General features: G+C 38.2%; 1 protein-coding gene across 9 annotated transcripts in view; it reads right to left on the bottom strand.

The window, feature by feature from the left end:
* PLCB4 (phospholipase C beta 4) overlaps nucleotides 1-17,610 on the bottom strand; it is a 223,348-nt gene that overhangs the window by 23,258 nt on the left and 182,480 nt on the right. For all 9 annotated transcript variants that reach the window (XM_075413471.1, XM_075413477.1, XM_075413474.1 and 6 more), the window contains 6 exons: nucleotides 16,534-16,738; nucleotides 12,033-12,121; nucleotides 11,442-11,592; nucleotides 8,706-8,755; nucleotides 8,519-8,584; nucleotides 3,602-3,717 (listed from right to left, as the gene is read on the bottom strand). In XM_075413471.1, coding sequence (XP_075269586.1) covers nucleotides 3,602-3,717; nucleotides 8,519-8,584; nucleotides 8,706-8,755; nucleotides 11,442-11,592; nucleotides 12,033-12,121; nucleotides 16,534-16,738 — 677 coding nt within the window. The remainder of the gene's footprint in view (nucleotides 1-3,601; nucleotides 3,718-8,518; nucleotides 8,585-8,705; nucleotides 8,756-11,441; nucleotides 11,593-12,032; nucleotides 12,122-16,533; nucleotides 16,739-17,610) is intronic.

The raw sequence follows: 17,610 nt of genomic DNA, 5'->3' as shown, positions 1-17,610 counted from the left end.
ACAGGAATTTCAATTACTGTCTCACCAAAGTCAATAAATTTTTGAAGGCTGACAAGCTCCACCTTTACCAATCTTCTTGTTCCCTTTTCTGCAGTGAAGGGCTTTTACAACAGAATACAAATTCACACACTGGAAATCTCTGATTTTTTGTCTGGAATAATACAATATATTGAGAGGAGTCTATTTTAACATCACTGCAGTATTTCTGTGTTGGATCATCCACTGATGTAAAATGGTGTAACTCCACTGAGCGGATGGAGCCACATTCATTTTATCGTCAGAAGCTGGCCCTAGTAAGAATGGTTATTGCTTGACTGCAGTAACATTAATCCATGTTTGCTCTAGAAAACAGTATTTATGAAACTCTTAGAAAGTTTAAATCCCATTTTAATATCAAAGTACTGCTAAACTTATGGAAATTAGCAGAAAATTTTATCATCAAACAGTACCACGAAAGCCCTTACTGAAAATAGCAGTGTGATGTGCCTTGTGTTCCCAAGGGCCACCAGAAGGACTAGTAATTTATTTTCTAGTCATGGCAAGGAAATCCTTATAGAGATTTCTAGCACTCATTTGACACTTTGGAAGTAATACAAAGGCATAGAGACAGGTTCTGACCACTGTTACCTCTGCCTGAAAAATAAACAGCTGGAAAGAAAGTGTCTTGATTACGCATGTGGGTAGTGATTCGAAGATGAGAGTCTGCCTATAAGTCATATATGATTTGTCATACACTATCAAAGAGACTGCTTCTTAGGTGAGTCAAACATATTTTATCCTAAATTAGTCTAATTGGTTCAATCACTAAACTTTTCAGAATCCCAGACATCAAAACCACCAGCCAATCCCTTTTCTGGAAATCCAGCTTTCATTATATCTCATGGCAGCTTCCAGTCAGGCTGGACATAATGAGAATTGTCGCCAACTGCAGAGGCATGATCCATGGGTAAACCATCAAGTCACAGCTGAGAACAAATACCCAGGGAACAGCCCAACCCAATGTCACATGTTCATGCTCAGGCACACATATATACTTGAATTTCTGGATAGTCCCAATAAATCAGAAGGATCTTTATGTGCCCTCCATTTCTGAGTGGGAACATGAGCATATGTATCCCCACAAGCCTCTCCAAGAGTTGTAAGCATTTGAAGCATACAGCAGAAATAGCACAGGGAGTAAAATCTTGTCCATCTGTCAGTGAATTAGCATGTGATTAAAAAATTCTACTTTGCTGAACAATATGCAGTTGACATTTGTCACACCATGTGGCAGAAATGGACCACGAAAAACTGCACAACAAAATCAAAAGGAAGGTCTTCTATATACCTATTAAAAAGTCTTTTTTTTCAGGAAGTATCTGACAAATTCAATACAAATGCCTTGAAAACACATTTTACATGTTCTTTTACAACTTTTATTGCTTGTAAAAGTTCCAAAATGGTAGCCAAGGAAATGGAGCATGTCCTGTACTCACTGAACCCAGGACCTCTTATTCATCAGATCATTTCTCAGATCATTTCAGCCCAATAAAGTCTTTAAGTCTCAGCCAATGTGTTCAGTTTTAAGCATGTCCTTAAATATACTGTGCAGTTGGGGTGAAAAGAAGTGTATGCAGAAGTACCTTGCTGAATGGACTTTCAGGGCTGCATACACAATGACCCTGAAGCCCTTAAAACACTTTGATACAGAATTAAAAAGTGTTTTCACAGAAAGTCTGTGCTGATACAGGATTTGACTTTGCTATTAATTACATACCAATAGTTATTCTTGTAACACTGAAGAGTCATCAGATCACTGCGAGCTCTGGAGTCCATGGAAAGTATGGAGTCATGGCAAGGAACAGTGTTTGGCTGTGTACTGGACCTGCTTCTGGAGTAGTCATTTCCAACTTTTTTGTTTTCCAACTTTTTATGATAATTTAGAACTATCATAAAGGCTTTGGCATTATTATTAAGTTATAAAATTAAAAAAGACACTGCAAGTAGCCCCTGAAGTGATCTCAAACTGGGAAATCAAATTATCAACCACTTTTATACTTGTCCCATTTGGGGTTACTCTGGAAAGCAGTGTTACCCAGCACTTTCCACTGTTTACTGTACAGAGACAGCCATTACCACCTTTAACTTTCTGAAACACTTTCATTTGCTGTTTTGCCTAGACAGGCAGAGGCACTGGCTTCTTCTCAAGGCAACAGGAATACTGATTCATGACTCTTCTGATACGAGATTCTTAATTACCAGAGCACAGGGAAAGCCTTTCTTTCCCCACGATAATTATGGTGCAACGTCCAGGACTTAGTTCACTGCCACTGTAGTAAATACCCTGACCGTAATTATAAATCCAGATACATCAATAACCTTCTACTGTGTTATATTCAACAGAAATTGAATCAAAGGCACATTAAATCAATTAGTCCTGCAGTTGTTCCCTCTCTGTTTTGAGAAGTAGTAATTTTCTTGAAAGAACTGCTTGGAATAGAAGTATTTGGGTGCTTACAGTTCTCCTTTCTTGGAGAAAACAACCCCAACATGAACGTTTAAAAGAGTTTGTGAGCTTTTAATAGTTTAGTAAGGAGAATTCTCCTTACCTTGGTTATTTCTGACAGTTTTATTTCTGTTTCATTGCAAGTTTATGACATGCACACTCAAAAACCATGGCCATTGCAAATAATTTATAAACCAAAAAGTATTTGTGGAAGAATCCAGTGCCAAAGAGGCATCTACGTTCAGTATTCCATAAGTCAGCTGGTTGCCAGTGGTTGTTGCCAGATGTCAAAAATATGAAATTAAGGCTAACTATCACCATAGCTTGATATAGAACTAAATAAGGTAATTCCTCCTTTAGGTAAGAGCATTATAGTATAAACCCCTGTCTCAATGTCAGTCATAGGGTGAAAGTTGGAAAGGAGAAACTGCTGCCAGATTACACGATAGCAACAAGGCAATAGCAGGTCCTGCTACATAATTCCAGATGGGACAGTAAGAAGGACATTTTATTAAAGTCACCAGTATCTTCCAGGAACTTTTCTGGGACAATTAAGGATTCACACAGATAATGTCCCAAGCCATCAGCTAGTGCAAACCAAAACAGCTTCACTCAAGTCAAAGGAGTAATATTGATTTATCCCAGCTGAGGATCTGAAGGGTTTCTTTGTTAAAAAGAAACTTCAACTTGACAGCACAGAAAAACTCTGTTATTCTAAAAGGTTCAGGATTTAGAAGCTATTTTCCCAAAATCAAATAACTGCTGTTTTCTGGTCTTTAGAACTATTGAGGACCTTAGTCTGCTGTCACTGAACACAACAGTGACATTCCCTGGGGAATGCAGTGAGACCAGATCAGACCACAGAAATAAAAATTTGAGGCAACTCCTTCGCTTGTACTCTTAAAACTCTGATAGTAGAAGACTAGAGAAAGGCAAGGTAAAACATTTATGGCCCATTGCTAAAGCCTTCAAGCAGCTCACACTCAGTTTAATGTAGGATGCTGGTTCAAGCTGCAACTCATTCAATTAAATGACCTTTTTATGAATATTTCATTCCAGACCACAAAAGCATAAAATCTATTTTAAGTTTAAAAAAAATTTAAAGTAATATCTTACCCTTTCTTCTTGATTGCCTTCTCTAACATTTTCTCGTATGATACCTTTTCTTTATCATATTGTGCCACTATTTTGTCAATTTGTGTGCAGTGCAACTTCTGCATAGCGCTGTGCTCCTGGAAAACAGTAGGACCTCACAATTAGGTTGCTGGATTTTTAATGTTTCACTTTCTTACAGTGTAAAAATATTAGTGTATGAACAGATAACTTTAACAATGGAATTTAATCTGGTTTAGCCATCTGATAATAAAGGTTCCAGATAGTCCACTACAAGCATGAAAACATTTCTCCTGTGTTTGGAAAATGAAAATCTGTAGTGGACAATTGATCTTTTCGAATAAATGTCCATTTAAGTGCAATGTAAAAAATCAGTTTTACAAGCTCAGATCATATCATTCAAAGTTTCTGAATGCAGAGGAGAACAAAACTTAGCCCAGTCCCCCCTTCCTGTATATATCTCATACTGAATACAGTGCTAGTCCCTTGGCCACTGCAAATCAAATAGCTTCAAGTCCAAACATGAGATAGAGATCAAACCATTAACAACCGATGTTTTGAAGATCTGGCCCATGACCCCTAATGACAGTAGCCATCTTATCATGAAGAAATTCCACCTTGTTGCAGAGTGTCTCCCTTTGCAAGCGACAGTAAGCTGTGCAATACGACTTTCAACTACTCACGCAGACCGCAAATAGCCATTGCCCCCTGTTTTTCCCAACCCCCAAACAATACACCACATGCTGATAAACTGGACGTACAGGGCTACCTGTGGAGTATTACGTATCAATGCTAACCTGCTGTCACTACTATAGTTATGCGACTTACATTGGTGAAGTGGCAGAGGAGGTTATCTATGGAAGGGGAAGAAAAAGCTGTTCCTATGGTGAAAAGATGAATCACTAATGCATGCTACACACTAGGGTCTAGCATACAGACACTTCCTTTCCATTACAAGACTGTACCAGAAACAACACACTTCACCTAGTGCTTACATGTAGGCTTCATTATTGAACTTGACTTCATATTGTCCTTTATCAGAACAGGTGCTCATAACGATCCAAATATTTAACTAGCACAGAGAGCACTAAATACTGAATTTACATTACAATAGGAAAAAAAAAAGTTGTTTGTTAATTTAGGCTATTTTATTAATATCCGATTGTGCCACATTTTATCTAATCATGACCAAAAGCCTTGCATTAATTAATATGGCCCCTTCTAGGAATTTATCTCTACTTTGTTTTATACCTCATTGTGCATTTATTCTACCCTCGCTATTCTAGTGCTATTTGTTATTATTTTCTATACACCTACATATGCCTTATCACTATTTCTTCCTCTAAAAATACTAATTAAAGACTTTTACATTCACTTGTACCAAAACATTAATACAAATGTTGTGATGCTTTTAAAAGTCTAGCCCTGCGCTGTACTGAGCACTCCCAACACCTGCCAAGCACTTCCCCGGGGAACGCGTACAGCTTCCAAATTTTGTATTTAGAGTGGGGGACTCAATCTTCTGTTTTACAGAGGATTTAAAGGGAAACAAATAAGACTCCATCAACATTAAAACATGCCAGCTTCACCAGAAAGTACTTACACTGACTAATCAGGTAGAAAAAATATGGACAGTGAAAAGAATGACATAAGCTTGACAGCACCAGCCAACCACAGGTGAGTGGCTGAAAGCATCTCCCAAACTACCCACTCTCCCCTAGATTCTCCTCTAGATGAACAGAACAATACAATTCTTGCTACAAAAGACTAAGCACAAATATTGCAAAGCATGAGACACCTGCCCACTCATGTGACACTCCTCCATAATCTGAGAGGGCACATCACGTAGAGCTAGAATCTCTGCTTTTCCCTCACAGCAACCATGAGTTAACCCTTCTCTCTCTATCACAAATGCACTGTAATCTTTTGCAGACTCCTCTCTGCTGCTACTTACTGCTCATGCACAACTCTATCTTGTATCTGCAACAGATATACTGTGGACCCCTCACTATTATATCCCCCCTCATTTCCTTCCCTGGCTCTCTTCCCCATCCAGTTCATGGAACATGCGTTTGTTTATGCACAATATAAACAGAGCCAGAAGAGGAAGATGGGCTACTAACAACCTCCACATGCAAGGCACAAGGAGTACTAGAAGTCAAGTCCCTGACAGAGGTCTCTTGAATTATATGACCTTTGACTTCCGGAACCCTGTTGAAAACGGGTTAGCTGATGACAGTTTGATTTTCTGTCTGTGCTCAAAGGAAAATTCATCACAGCTAGATGCTCAAGGAAAATTGATCACAACTAGATGCTGCATCCCAAACTTCTGTCAAGATTCTAAGAAATACAAGTGGTTTTGTAGCATCTTAAAACACCCTCAGTATATTTTATTTTCAGATGCAAACAAAGTTACAGGTGGTAACGTTCTAGATTGACTCAGAATATGTTTGCAGATAAAAGTCTCCTCAGCTAGGTCTCTCCTCGGTTCCTCAAGTCCATTGAATTTTCAGTTTGAATTCATACGCCTTTTACACGAATATATTCACAAATTACATTTAACGATTATATTACAAACTGAAGCCACAGTTCAGCCAGGGTTCTGAGAGGTCACCTAACTGATATAAAAAGACTCAAATCACAGCAAGACCATCCATCGAGAAAAAAGTGAAGAATCACATATAGTTCCCCACTAAGGGGAGGGGCGGAAGGGAGGCAGAAATCACAGTTCAGTCTGTTGAACAGAAGAGGAAGTAAGTTCCTATGATACAACTGTTACTCCTGCGTGGGATCTCTCTAAAGCCACATAAATACTCCTGTGTACAACTAAAAAGTGAAGTCTGGAGGATTCTCATTACAGAATACAAAAATGAGGAAACAAAGAAAAGAGAATCTACCGTTTCCAAATCAACAAATCATTCTGCAGAACTTTATTAATCTAGAGTCCCATAGTCTTTTGTACTATCGCTTTTGCATTGTGAAGACTTTTTTTTTTTTACTAGGCTTTATTTCAAACAGTACATATATACAATGTCAATATAAATGTGCAAGAGATGAATTCTGGGATTTATATTTTTGGGTGGCAATTACACAATTCTGGTTACTGTCTATGGTCATATTAAATTCCTTAAGCGGGCACTTGTGGCTATCACTGTCTTGTCTGAAACGTGAACAATTCCCTTCTGTTTACTTATACCTTCAGCTCTCTGGAGTGTCTATGGTTAAACGAGAGCCAACCTATTTCTGGAAGTTCAGTCTGCTTAATACACAGGTTTCCTCAAGCTGATCATGGGTAACTAATTGCATAGCTCTCATGCTCCATCCCAGCTGATAAAATACATTAAAACCAGTGATAAGCACACCAAGCATTTCTCTAAGGTCATCTGTGAGCCAATATGGCCATAATTTTCTTCTCAGACTCTCCTCTCCAAATTCAAGAAGATGCCCTTGCTGGAGCCCTTTAGCAAGGCATGCTCTAGACAGGCACTTTCTTGTTAGGACAGACTCTGTACTTAAGACCAGCAGGACACAGGCTGGCTCAGACCTAAAATAGCTGTGCTTGAGCTAATGCTGAAAGCCCTTCTGAGTGCACTGCATTTTCAGACTGGCTGGCAATTTCTTCCTCAGATCAGAGAAAGCAAGTGCAAGCCTGAACAGATGGATCAATTTTTTTAACATTAGCAAGCGTGGTCTTGGCTAAGATATCCTTACACTACTGTGGGTCATATACATCAGGGACATAATTCATTGAGTATGATTGTTTTCTACGTAACCATGGTACCATTTTCATTTGCAAAAAGCTGCTACAGCAAACTGCTGGATGTTGTCCAGCGAATGAGAAAGTGGTATTTAAAAACAAGAAGCCTCCTAAAAGATCAATCCTATGAAGGTCCAGAAACTCTCCATGCCCAGAAATGTGGATGACAGACATTTTTTTCTTGAGGATAGGCTTTACACACAACACTAAAATGGAGAGATCGCTCATTTCCCTTCTGCATAGAGTCAGTAAGGAGTCTGAAATGTAACTATTTAATTTTCTTGTACTACTTTTAATACTAAGAGCCCCACCAAAGTGCCAATTATTGAAAGTAATTTCTTCGTACTTTATTGTAGAGACATAGAGTTCCATGCCCAAACAAGTCATGAAAACAAACACAAAGACTGATACTAAAAATGCCCAGGCAACTAATTACGTCAGATCTGCAATGAAATCTGCAATCAAAGAGAGCAGGGGAATAACTGCCCCAAAAGCCCAGAATGGATTTGTATGTGTTGCCAAAATTCAGAACTTCACATACTTTCTTCACTTGTTATGCCTCTTTCTGTAACAAGAGTAAGGGTTTTCTAATGATAAAGGGTGGGAGAAAATTGGCTGTGACTTTCTAATGTAAAGTATACTTGTGATAATGTTGTATATATTCGGGACATCACTGCCAACAGTACCAAGCAAGAAGCTGACTATAAAGTGGTTAACACAGATGTAAGTGAGGAGGATTAGGGCATTTCATTTTTCAGTTACAAATGCCCGTTCTCTTTGGTGATTTTGCAGTTTCTCCAGTGCCTGTCTTCAGCAGCACACTCTTACGTCATTACTGCCTTTTCTTCCAAGGCACCTGTCAATACATCACGCAAGAGGGAGCTAGATAAAATCACTACCTGAAAAGGGTGAGCTTTGGATGCTTATATGGATCAAATAAACGTACCCCAAAACTCAGGAAGACATACAAAGGGTTGCTAAAGGAAAAATTTGCTCACTGGAACATATTTCAGTACATTTACAACACATATGCATTTCCTGGTCATCCAACTACTGTTCCTTAGTTTCTCCCTACAGTTTAATTAGGAGCTGTCTGTGCTAGTGACCACTGCAACTTTTTTTCAATTACAGTGTGTTGCTCAGGGAGCTCTTAATGATCATACCTTCGCATGCTTCTTCTTTAAGGCATTCAGCTCTTTCTGCTGTTTCTTTAAATGCTTTATATAAGCCTACAAAAAGAGAAGTTGGATCAATTTTTCTGTGGTCACATTAACTTTAACCAGACAAAATCCTGGCTACTTAAAACAAATAATTAGGAACACATCTTGAAAAGCTTGTATCCATACTTACCTTCATTTGCTTTAAATCTTCTATCTTCACTTGAGGAATAAGTTCTATACCTAGGAAGGTATTGATACAGTTTATCTAAAACTTCATACATACTTTCATCTCATACTTCTATATTTCAGCTTTACCACAGAAACCTACATTTAAGTTAGCAATCAATTAATGTTTTCCACCACATAAAAAATAATCGCAGGTTAATAAGAAAATTATTCATCAAGAGATAGCTGAGAACAGTTATTTCCTTATAAAATGCACTGCTGAGTCAATTGCCTTGTGAAAAAATAAATGAATCAATGAGTATATTTTAATCTCTTACAGTTCTGGGCTGAAGTGTCAAAACACAGCAGTCTAGGAATTTAATAAGCTCCTTTTCTGAAAACACAGCAAATCATTTATGTACATTAAAATTGAACCACGCAGAGTTCAGAATTTTGGTCCATAGCTGGAGGTTGCTCTAGTACCACTCATTTCAGGGGGGAGACTTCTTGGGTAAGGTCCTACTTGACTACATAAAGGGTTAATTGAGGTTAGGTATACTACTTCTCCTTAATTTAAAACACAAAGTCGTAGAAGTGGAAATTTACCTGCAGCCCGTATGTTAATGGAGGTAAAATTTGCATTTTGGTTAATACCAGGCTATGAGAAAAGGAGCAACAGTACACTCTAAGACTAAAGGAGAGTTAAAAATGGAGGAGAAGCATAAAATCATAAGAAGTTAAAATTCTAATGAAAATTCAATACAAATCTATCACACAAGACTAACAGTACTATTTAGATGAATGAAAATATATTTTGATCACCTTAACGGCAATACAAACAAAACCCAACCTCATTTCATGTTTATGTTTTAATAAATGTTTTGTGATACATTAGAATTCTTTTTAAACTACTAAGCACATCCTACATGTAATCATTAATAAAAATGTCAGTAACAGGCCATGAGAGTTGTAATGTGTAGATTTTTTCTGAGTTTTTACACAAAAATGTTGACCCGTACATAAATACACTGCAAAATGTATTTAGTTAACTGCTCTTAATAGTGTCTGTGGACTATAAGATTCCCCCTGCCTCAAAAAGGACTTTCTGCCTTTTAAGGTGAATTGAACTGGAAAATATGCAGATGCTGTAAAAGAAAAAAAGAAAGGTGCGGAAGGTAGGCAATCTCATTAAGGAACATGAATTTTTTGTTTTCTTAGAAGAATATGATTCTGCTCAATTATATGGTATTAACATTAGTCTAGTAAATGAGACTGAACAGATTTAGGCACAGACACAGGCTGAAGTTTTCAAAAATACAAATCACTTCACTATTACTGAAAGTCAGAGAACAAACACCTCCAACATTCTTGTGAATTTGAAAGCCTTCCTCAGACATCCTATCTTGCTGGACATGTAATTCCTAATAGTAAGGTGAGTTGTATGTTATAACAATGGTAGAATTATTCTGACCTTAAAAGATCATAGAGATAAGTAATACAAAATAAGGATCGTTACATGGGATATAAAAACATGCAAGAATATGGATAAAAACAGTTGCAGAAAAGAATGCGTAAGTACTGACATCTCAGCTTAAGACCAGGGCATGCTGTGCTCTGAACAAACTTCCTCAGGATTCTATTTTAAAATGCAGACTCCTTTACTTTGTTCACCAGGTCTGACTCTACGGCAACCAGGAATTAGTTGCCAACCCCAGCAAATTTCATGCTTAATTAATGCACAATAAAACTAACACTTGTGCATCTTGGTGATGATACATGAAGTATGAAAACACCTCACTGCATAAAGTAATCTGGGTTTTATGCCAGGAAAGAACTCTGAAAGAGTTCAGGTGCCAGAGATGACCTATTTTATTGCCAAAGTGACTCCAGAGAAACGGCATCTTGTTTCTCCAGAGATCCCTTCACATGTGTGTATTAGCCATGTCTGCTTTTAAGTTTAAGAACAAGAGCAGCCAGTGCTCCTTATCACTCCTATCAATCCCTGTGGGCCACGGTGGATGAAAGAGAGTGAACCAGACTCTAATCCTTGTGGCCCATTAACAGAAATACTTATTGTGCTTCATTCAGCTGTACAAATTCATTTTCTCACTTAATCTTCATTACCTGTGATGATATGTGAGAAACAAATAATCCCATCTGATTCTATAAGATGATTTTGTAGAGTGACTGGGAGGAAAAAATACTTATTCACTTATAAATGAGTACATTTAATATGGATATTTATTACAATAAACATGCCATTTCCACAATCACTATTCAGAGTAAAACGCCACATCGAAAACATATCTAATTGTTGGGAAATCTCTACAGAATCCAGTGAATTCTAAATACCTTTAATTACTTAAATCTGCGACTCTGCCAAGGGATTTGTAGAGGGAGAAAAAAGAGCAGAAGAGCTTCTGTGGAGTGTATCAGAAAACACTCATTCCTATTGGCGTTCATCCAGTAGATCTTTAGTAAACTACTCCCAAGCAGTACGCAGGTTACTACTATTGGCAGTGGGCATACAGGTACACAAATAGGTTACTTAGCGAAATAAAGCTCTACTGGCTTTATACAGCCATTTTACTAATATAAAATTTATTTGCCACTAGACAAAGACCATTCTCAATGGCAAAAGTTACTTTCTAAAAGAGTAAGCATGAATAGAAATGCAAAACTAAAATTAAGTAATGAATACTTCTCTACGACTTTCTGAATCACTTCAGAACTGAGTGAGTGGCACACGATTATTGTCTACCTTTCTTAGCTTCGATCCCAGATCCAAAGCCTGCGGTGGTACTTGGCCGAAGTTCAGAGCTACTCTGAGGCGTTACATTGGCTTTGGCATTATTGGCTTTTCCTTTTCTATCATTCTTTGACGTGTCATTTGGTACATCTGCTATGTCACTCTGGAAGAAACATTCACATCATAATGAATTATTTGTTGTTTTACCTGTAGCATAAAAGTTGGGGTACAAGAAATCTCTGAACCTACTTACTTTGAATGTAATTAAGGCAATTGCAACATACTTTCAAACAACACTATACTCAGTAAAGCATTTGTAAGCTATTTTAAATGACTACCTACTAAAATATGGCTCCCTTCTCATTTCTTAAAATTTCTAAGGGATGTGTTAGTATGATCCGTGAAAAGTCAGTTAGTGAATGGTATTTCAGTACATGTTAACTAACATATGCCAACGTATTTCATAGCAAGCCAAAGAGGCTTATATTTGAAAATGAGAAATGGTAAGGTAACATGCCTTAATTGGAGAAGGACCAGTTTACTTTAAAAAAAGAACATAGCAGGAACATAAACGGGCTGTGTTTGTCATTAAGCTCTACTTACAGTTTCGATACCCATAGCTCTCATTTGGTCTGCTCTTTTCTCTGTGATAGACAAAAATTTCTTTGGATCTGATAAAGCATCCACAATGTCTGTTAAGAAAAAAAAAATCAACTTTTTAAGATCTTCAGAGGCATTTGGAAAGGAGTCTTTTACAAGAGCTTTATCTTACCCCTGTTGTTACGAGCCATGGCTTGCAACAATAGCCAAACTTTCCATAGTGAGCTTGGCAGGAATGAAAGTGCTCATTGCCACAGTGCTTGAACACACCAGGAACATGAATCAGAGTATAATGCACCAAGGGAGTGGTAGTAATCCAAGTACCTCACTTAAGAAAAACACACTGACTCCATCAGACCAAAGTTACTCTAACTTACTCCCAGGTGATGACACTAGATTTGAGATCAGAATGGGATCTCCTGAGCCACAAAGCACTGACAACTTTGTCTCTTGGTTATTCAAGGGGGTGCTGACTGACTTGGGACTGCAGGGGATTGTAGAAAATGCCGTTATACCTCCTAGCTAAATAGCAGTTTCAGATGGGTGGATAAAGCAATTGGGGAAATCTGTTATCATTCGCCTTTGTGATGCTCCATGTCTGGAACATGACAGGCTGTGAAATGGATTTTCTACGAACCATAATGAACAATATTTGAATCTTGCACATGACACAGTACAACTAGTGGTATCACAGCACTTCCTACCAAACGATATTGTATAGATTACTGAATCTGTTTTCCATATGCAGTGATCAACGTGAAAGCATAGGTTTATAGGAAGACAAAGACTCACAAATCTTTACCTGCATACTGAATAATCCCTTTCCATGCTTAATTTCAACAGTTAAAGAATTCACAAATGGCAAAGGAGGTCCTCCCCAACAAGAAATAATTTTACAAATTAAACTGATTCAGCACCTACGATAATAATGCATTCAGAGACCAAAGCAGCAATCTGTTGTGATGATCCCTTTGAAACCTTAACTTCAGTATTATGGAGAAAAGGGTCACCGGTCTCAGTTAATAAGTGTTCCCTGTCAGAACAGTAACTTAAGAAAGGAAGTCTGAACGCTGCAGTCCAACTGACTCATCATTCACTACAAAATATCGTCATTTAATTAACTCAGGTTTTCTGTCACGAGGGCTGGAAGGACCACGGACAGCGCTTCACTTGCAAGGAAGCTGTTTCTTTGCAGAATACTGCAAAGCCCTGTTTTGGCTGCTTATGAGTAAAAGAGAAATGCTTTTGTACCCTTGTATTCTAGACAGTCTCACTAGCATAACAGGACATTATTTCTGCAATGACAGTTCGACACTCACAGTTTTCATAATCATTTGAATTTTGTCCACGTTTCGTGTCATCTCTTCAGCCATCTTCCAAGTTAGCTTACTATGATACAAGACAGAGAAGCCGGTCCACTGACCAGATCTGTAAGGATATCCAATCCATCAAAAGCTTTGGGAAGAAACTTGCTGTTGTTCTTCTGCAAACTAGGGGCTGGGCTATATTATCTCCCTTCCAACCTAAGTTGTTGTATAAAATGTTACTTTTAAGTCACCAGATGCATTTCTCAATCAAAAAAGCACAGACAGGGCTCCCATTCCAACAAAAGTTGTATTAAATACATAGCATTACCCTTAACAGCTCTGTTTATCTACACATACAGGCCGCCTCCAATAACTGTTGTGACCTAACTATGTCTTCTGAAACTGTACTTCACATACACAAAAACCACGTAGAATTTATTTTCAGGCATAACAATGGCCTTGTAGCTCAGCACTACCTGTTTCCCCTTTCCTTAACTTAGTAAGCATGTCTTTGTCCTTGGCATATACTCTTCAATGAAAATCCAGGACTACACTGCCAACATGATGCATCAGTTGAAAATGGAACCTGATTATCACGAGCTTCAAGGTAAAAATGACTAGCATGTTTGGGAGAACAAGACCTTTGTAAATTGTATTAGTAACCATACGTGCACATCACCAAAGGCTCAGCATTTCTACAAGGGGGATGTGACTCATCACTGCTTCTCACATTGTCATTTGTCCTCTGCTTACATTTTTCTTTCTCCCCAGTGAGGTAAAGTGGGGGTGGGGAACGGCACTTGGTAGAAGAATCACAGTTAAATATAAAACTAGGAAAATCACTGGAAGAGTACATTACAGAGGACTCTAACCACTAACCTTTGGAGAATGCTACTTCATTCGGATTAATTTGCACCAGTATTGTGTTCTACTGGGAACAGAGTAATTGATGCAAATCAACCACATGAAATTACTAAGTTATATCAAAAGCAAAATTATGCACCTTTTAAAGCCTACAATGCATTACCTATTCTAGTTATTATTCAGTGCAAGTTTTTAAATCTTACTCATATAGGTTAAAAAAGAAAAAGAAATAAAAAAGAAAGTAGGCAGCTATTGAATTGAGCTATACTTTCCTACAGGTTTGCTAAAACAGCCATGGAGATCCTAATGATAGCTCATAAAACAATGAGAGGTTCACTGCAGATGATAAGTAATTAAAAAACACATGACAACAGAATACTAATGATTCCACTGAGTGTCAAACGTTATTTCCCAGTTGTTCATCATGCTGTTTTTCTATGTCGATGAGAAAAATACATGAGACACATCAAAACTATCTGGGAAGGGAAAGGAAAACTAACAACTGAACAATTAGTTCACGTTAATATACAGTTTGTCTTTCCCAACACTGATAGTAAGCTGTGACAACCAGTTCTCTCATTCTAGTAGCACTCTACTGTAATGATACTGTTACGTAGGGGTAGTAATGTTTTTCTGTGTCCTTGCCTCTACCAGATAAACCATCTGTAGAAATGCTGACAATGTAGTAGATCAACCAGTACTGCACTGCACACAATTTGCAAATTCTAAGCCAGTGTTCAAATTCTCTTTCAAAAACAATTTGTATAATGCAGTTTAAAAAAGAAAATAAAAAATCTCTTCTTCCTACGTGACCAGCACACTCAGCAGCTTGAGCCACATCAAAAAGCTAAATTTAAATTCTACTCTTAGAAAAAGTGTGGTATCATTCAGAAAAACATCAATCTCAAATCAGAAGCACGTGCCTAGTTTAGAACATATTTTAACCGAGTCCTTTACTGTCAAAAGCTTAAGTTCAGGAAAGAATTAAAGCACATGCTTAAAAGTGTCCCTTAGATTCATGGTTCAATTACTGCCTCGAGAATTTCAAGCTTATGCAGAAGCTTACTTTTGTCTTGAGACAAAGTCCCTGAAGTTAAATACTGTAGACTAAATATGCTACATAAAGGCATGGTAGTGCTTCAAGACCTGTGGCAAAACTCCAGCTGAACTGTCAGCAACCAGGATTTCATATACAAATACCACAAATCCTTCTGTAAATGCTTAACTTTTTCCATGAAATATTGTTACTGCCATCTAGGCCTGCTCATTTTTTTAAAGCCTGGATAAATACCAACAGACTTGAACATGCACTATCTAATATGTTAGGTAAGCCCTCCCTTTCTCCAGTCTGCACTATGGCAATGACACTCAGAGAAGTGGCAGTAATTCTTTGCATGGGCAGCAGGTTTGAAATAATTTTTGCAAAGAGCAAAACATCATTTTTATCAACAAAGTTTCACCAATCAGCTCTAAGGTGAACTTCATTTTGCTGCAGAGTCAGAGCACTAACATTCAGAGTAACTTCTATTTTACAGTTTTAAATGGTTTACATATTGTCTAACATACAAGTGAATTTCATCGTCAGTGAAGAAAATGCTTCCCAGAGGTACAGCCTCAGGGTGAACTTACCCATTACACTGATTTAAGCGGTGTAATGATTATTCTCAGCTGTTTGTTCCTATCCACATGTGGCAATTTGCCACCGCTCAGTATACATGACTATGGCCCTGTCAACCTATCACAGAAATGGCTCACACTAAAAATGACTTTCCTGAAAACCCCCAAACACTTAAACCATAACAAAACCATGTAAAACTGGGAGAGCAAAAATGAAGAAAATTTTTGGATGCTAAATTATTTAACAGTTTATTTTTAACAATACGCCAACATTCTCAAGAATACAAAGTGTTTTTGTTTGGAAAAACACATGTCTAGATTCTGCATCAATTGTTTATACCTATAGGCCAAAACATATAGCTAAAGTACAGGTTAATCTTACAAATATTTATGTCAGAAAAAATGTAATTTAAAAAACCAAATCAAAAGAAGAATCTTCCTAAAATGCCAACAGAGAAAATAAAATTGAGCTAACTAGTATTAGCTTATTTTCCATGCTATTTCGTCATTTAACAGATACATGTCATTATAATTAACACTGAGGCAGGCAGTTGGTCTGAAAGCTGATTTCTTAACTGAATATTACAGGGTTTCCAAGGAGCTAAAATACTAAATCTTTCCAATCCTCCAGTATTGCGTGTCTGCTTCCAGCTGGCTTCAGTACTTCCACACCAACACTCAAGATTACAGCACACAGAGATACAGGTTTATCTCACCTCCAAACCCATCAGGCACATATGTTTTAAGCACAATGTTGCAGAAAACCGTTGGAAGAGAGAGTGGTTTGTTGCCCTCATTTCGAAGGGAAATGTGTCTGTAACCTGCTTGCAGGCCATCAAGAGGCAGGATTCTCTGACCAATCAACTTATTATTGTCATCATACACTGCTATTCTCAGGACAGCAAGATCAGGGAGAATAACCTGGAAAGCCACAAAATGAAGAAATTAAATGACTAATACAGTAACACACTCCCCGCCTCCCATGTTTGAACCGTTCACTTTGTATGCCAGAAACACGCTATCACGACTGTAAGATGCAAACTGCAAACTTTCAGATGACTCTTTCCTAGAAAAGCTTTTTTTCACCCTAAATAATAGGTAGATTTCAGAATATGCAAATCCTGCAGCTTACAGTTACACTAGCTAAATATTTTGCACTTCTATTTTTCATTACTGAAGACTGGTGACATCAATAGGAAGGCAGGTAAATACCACCTGGGAAATGACAGATACAGTGGCAACTGAAGGGTACGTAGTACTGAATCGGGAGGAACTATGACAGAAACATGGGATTTGGGATGTATCCAAAATGGCAGTGAAGAACAGAAAGAGTGCAAGCACAAGCTGATGGGGATGTACGCTGAACTACGGATTCTGCAGAGGGGAGAAGTAGACAGAGGAGGGCAGGACAGGCTGACAGACCTGCTGAAATGGCATGGGGCCAGCAGAAGTAGGTCTGCTGTGCTCATGACATCAAGTGTACATGGTATGCATGGCAGGCAGGGATGCTGCCAGCTATCTGCATCTGTCAGCTCCCTTCTGGACCGACCAGAACAGTAACAAAGAACTCCCCTGCCTTCCCTGGAACAAAGGTGCTGCCTCTGCGCACCGAGCAGTGAGGAGAAGACAGCCTGAGTGGTACAGCCTCTCTGCCAGCCTGCCTCAACTGTATGCTCGGACAGGTCTTCCCACTCCTTCCCTACCTGGCTCTATACATTGATGCTCATGGGACAAAAGGAAAAGACCTAAGTAAACTTTGTCTGCTGTCTCTCTTAGACCTTCCCCCTGCCGCC

The sequence above is a fragment of the Opisthocomus hoazin genome, chromosome 2 (assembly GCF_030867145.1).
Source record: "Opisthocomus hoazin isolate bOpiHoa1 chromosome 2, bOpiHoa1.hap1, whole genome shotgun sequence".
NCBI classification, from domain to species: Eukaryota; Metazoa; Chordata; class Aves; order Opisthocomiformes; family Opisthocomidae; genus Opisthocomus; species Opisthocomus hoazin.
Note: the sequence above shows the minus strand (reverse complement) of the source record. Positions and strands in the feature narration are given on the sequence as shown.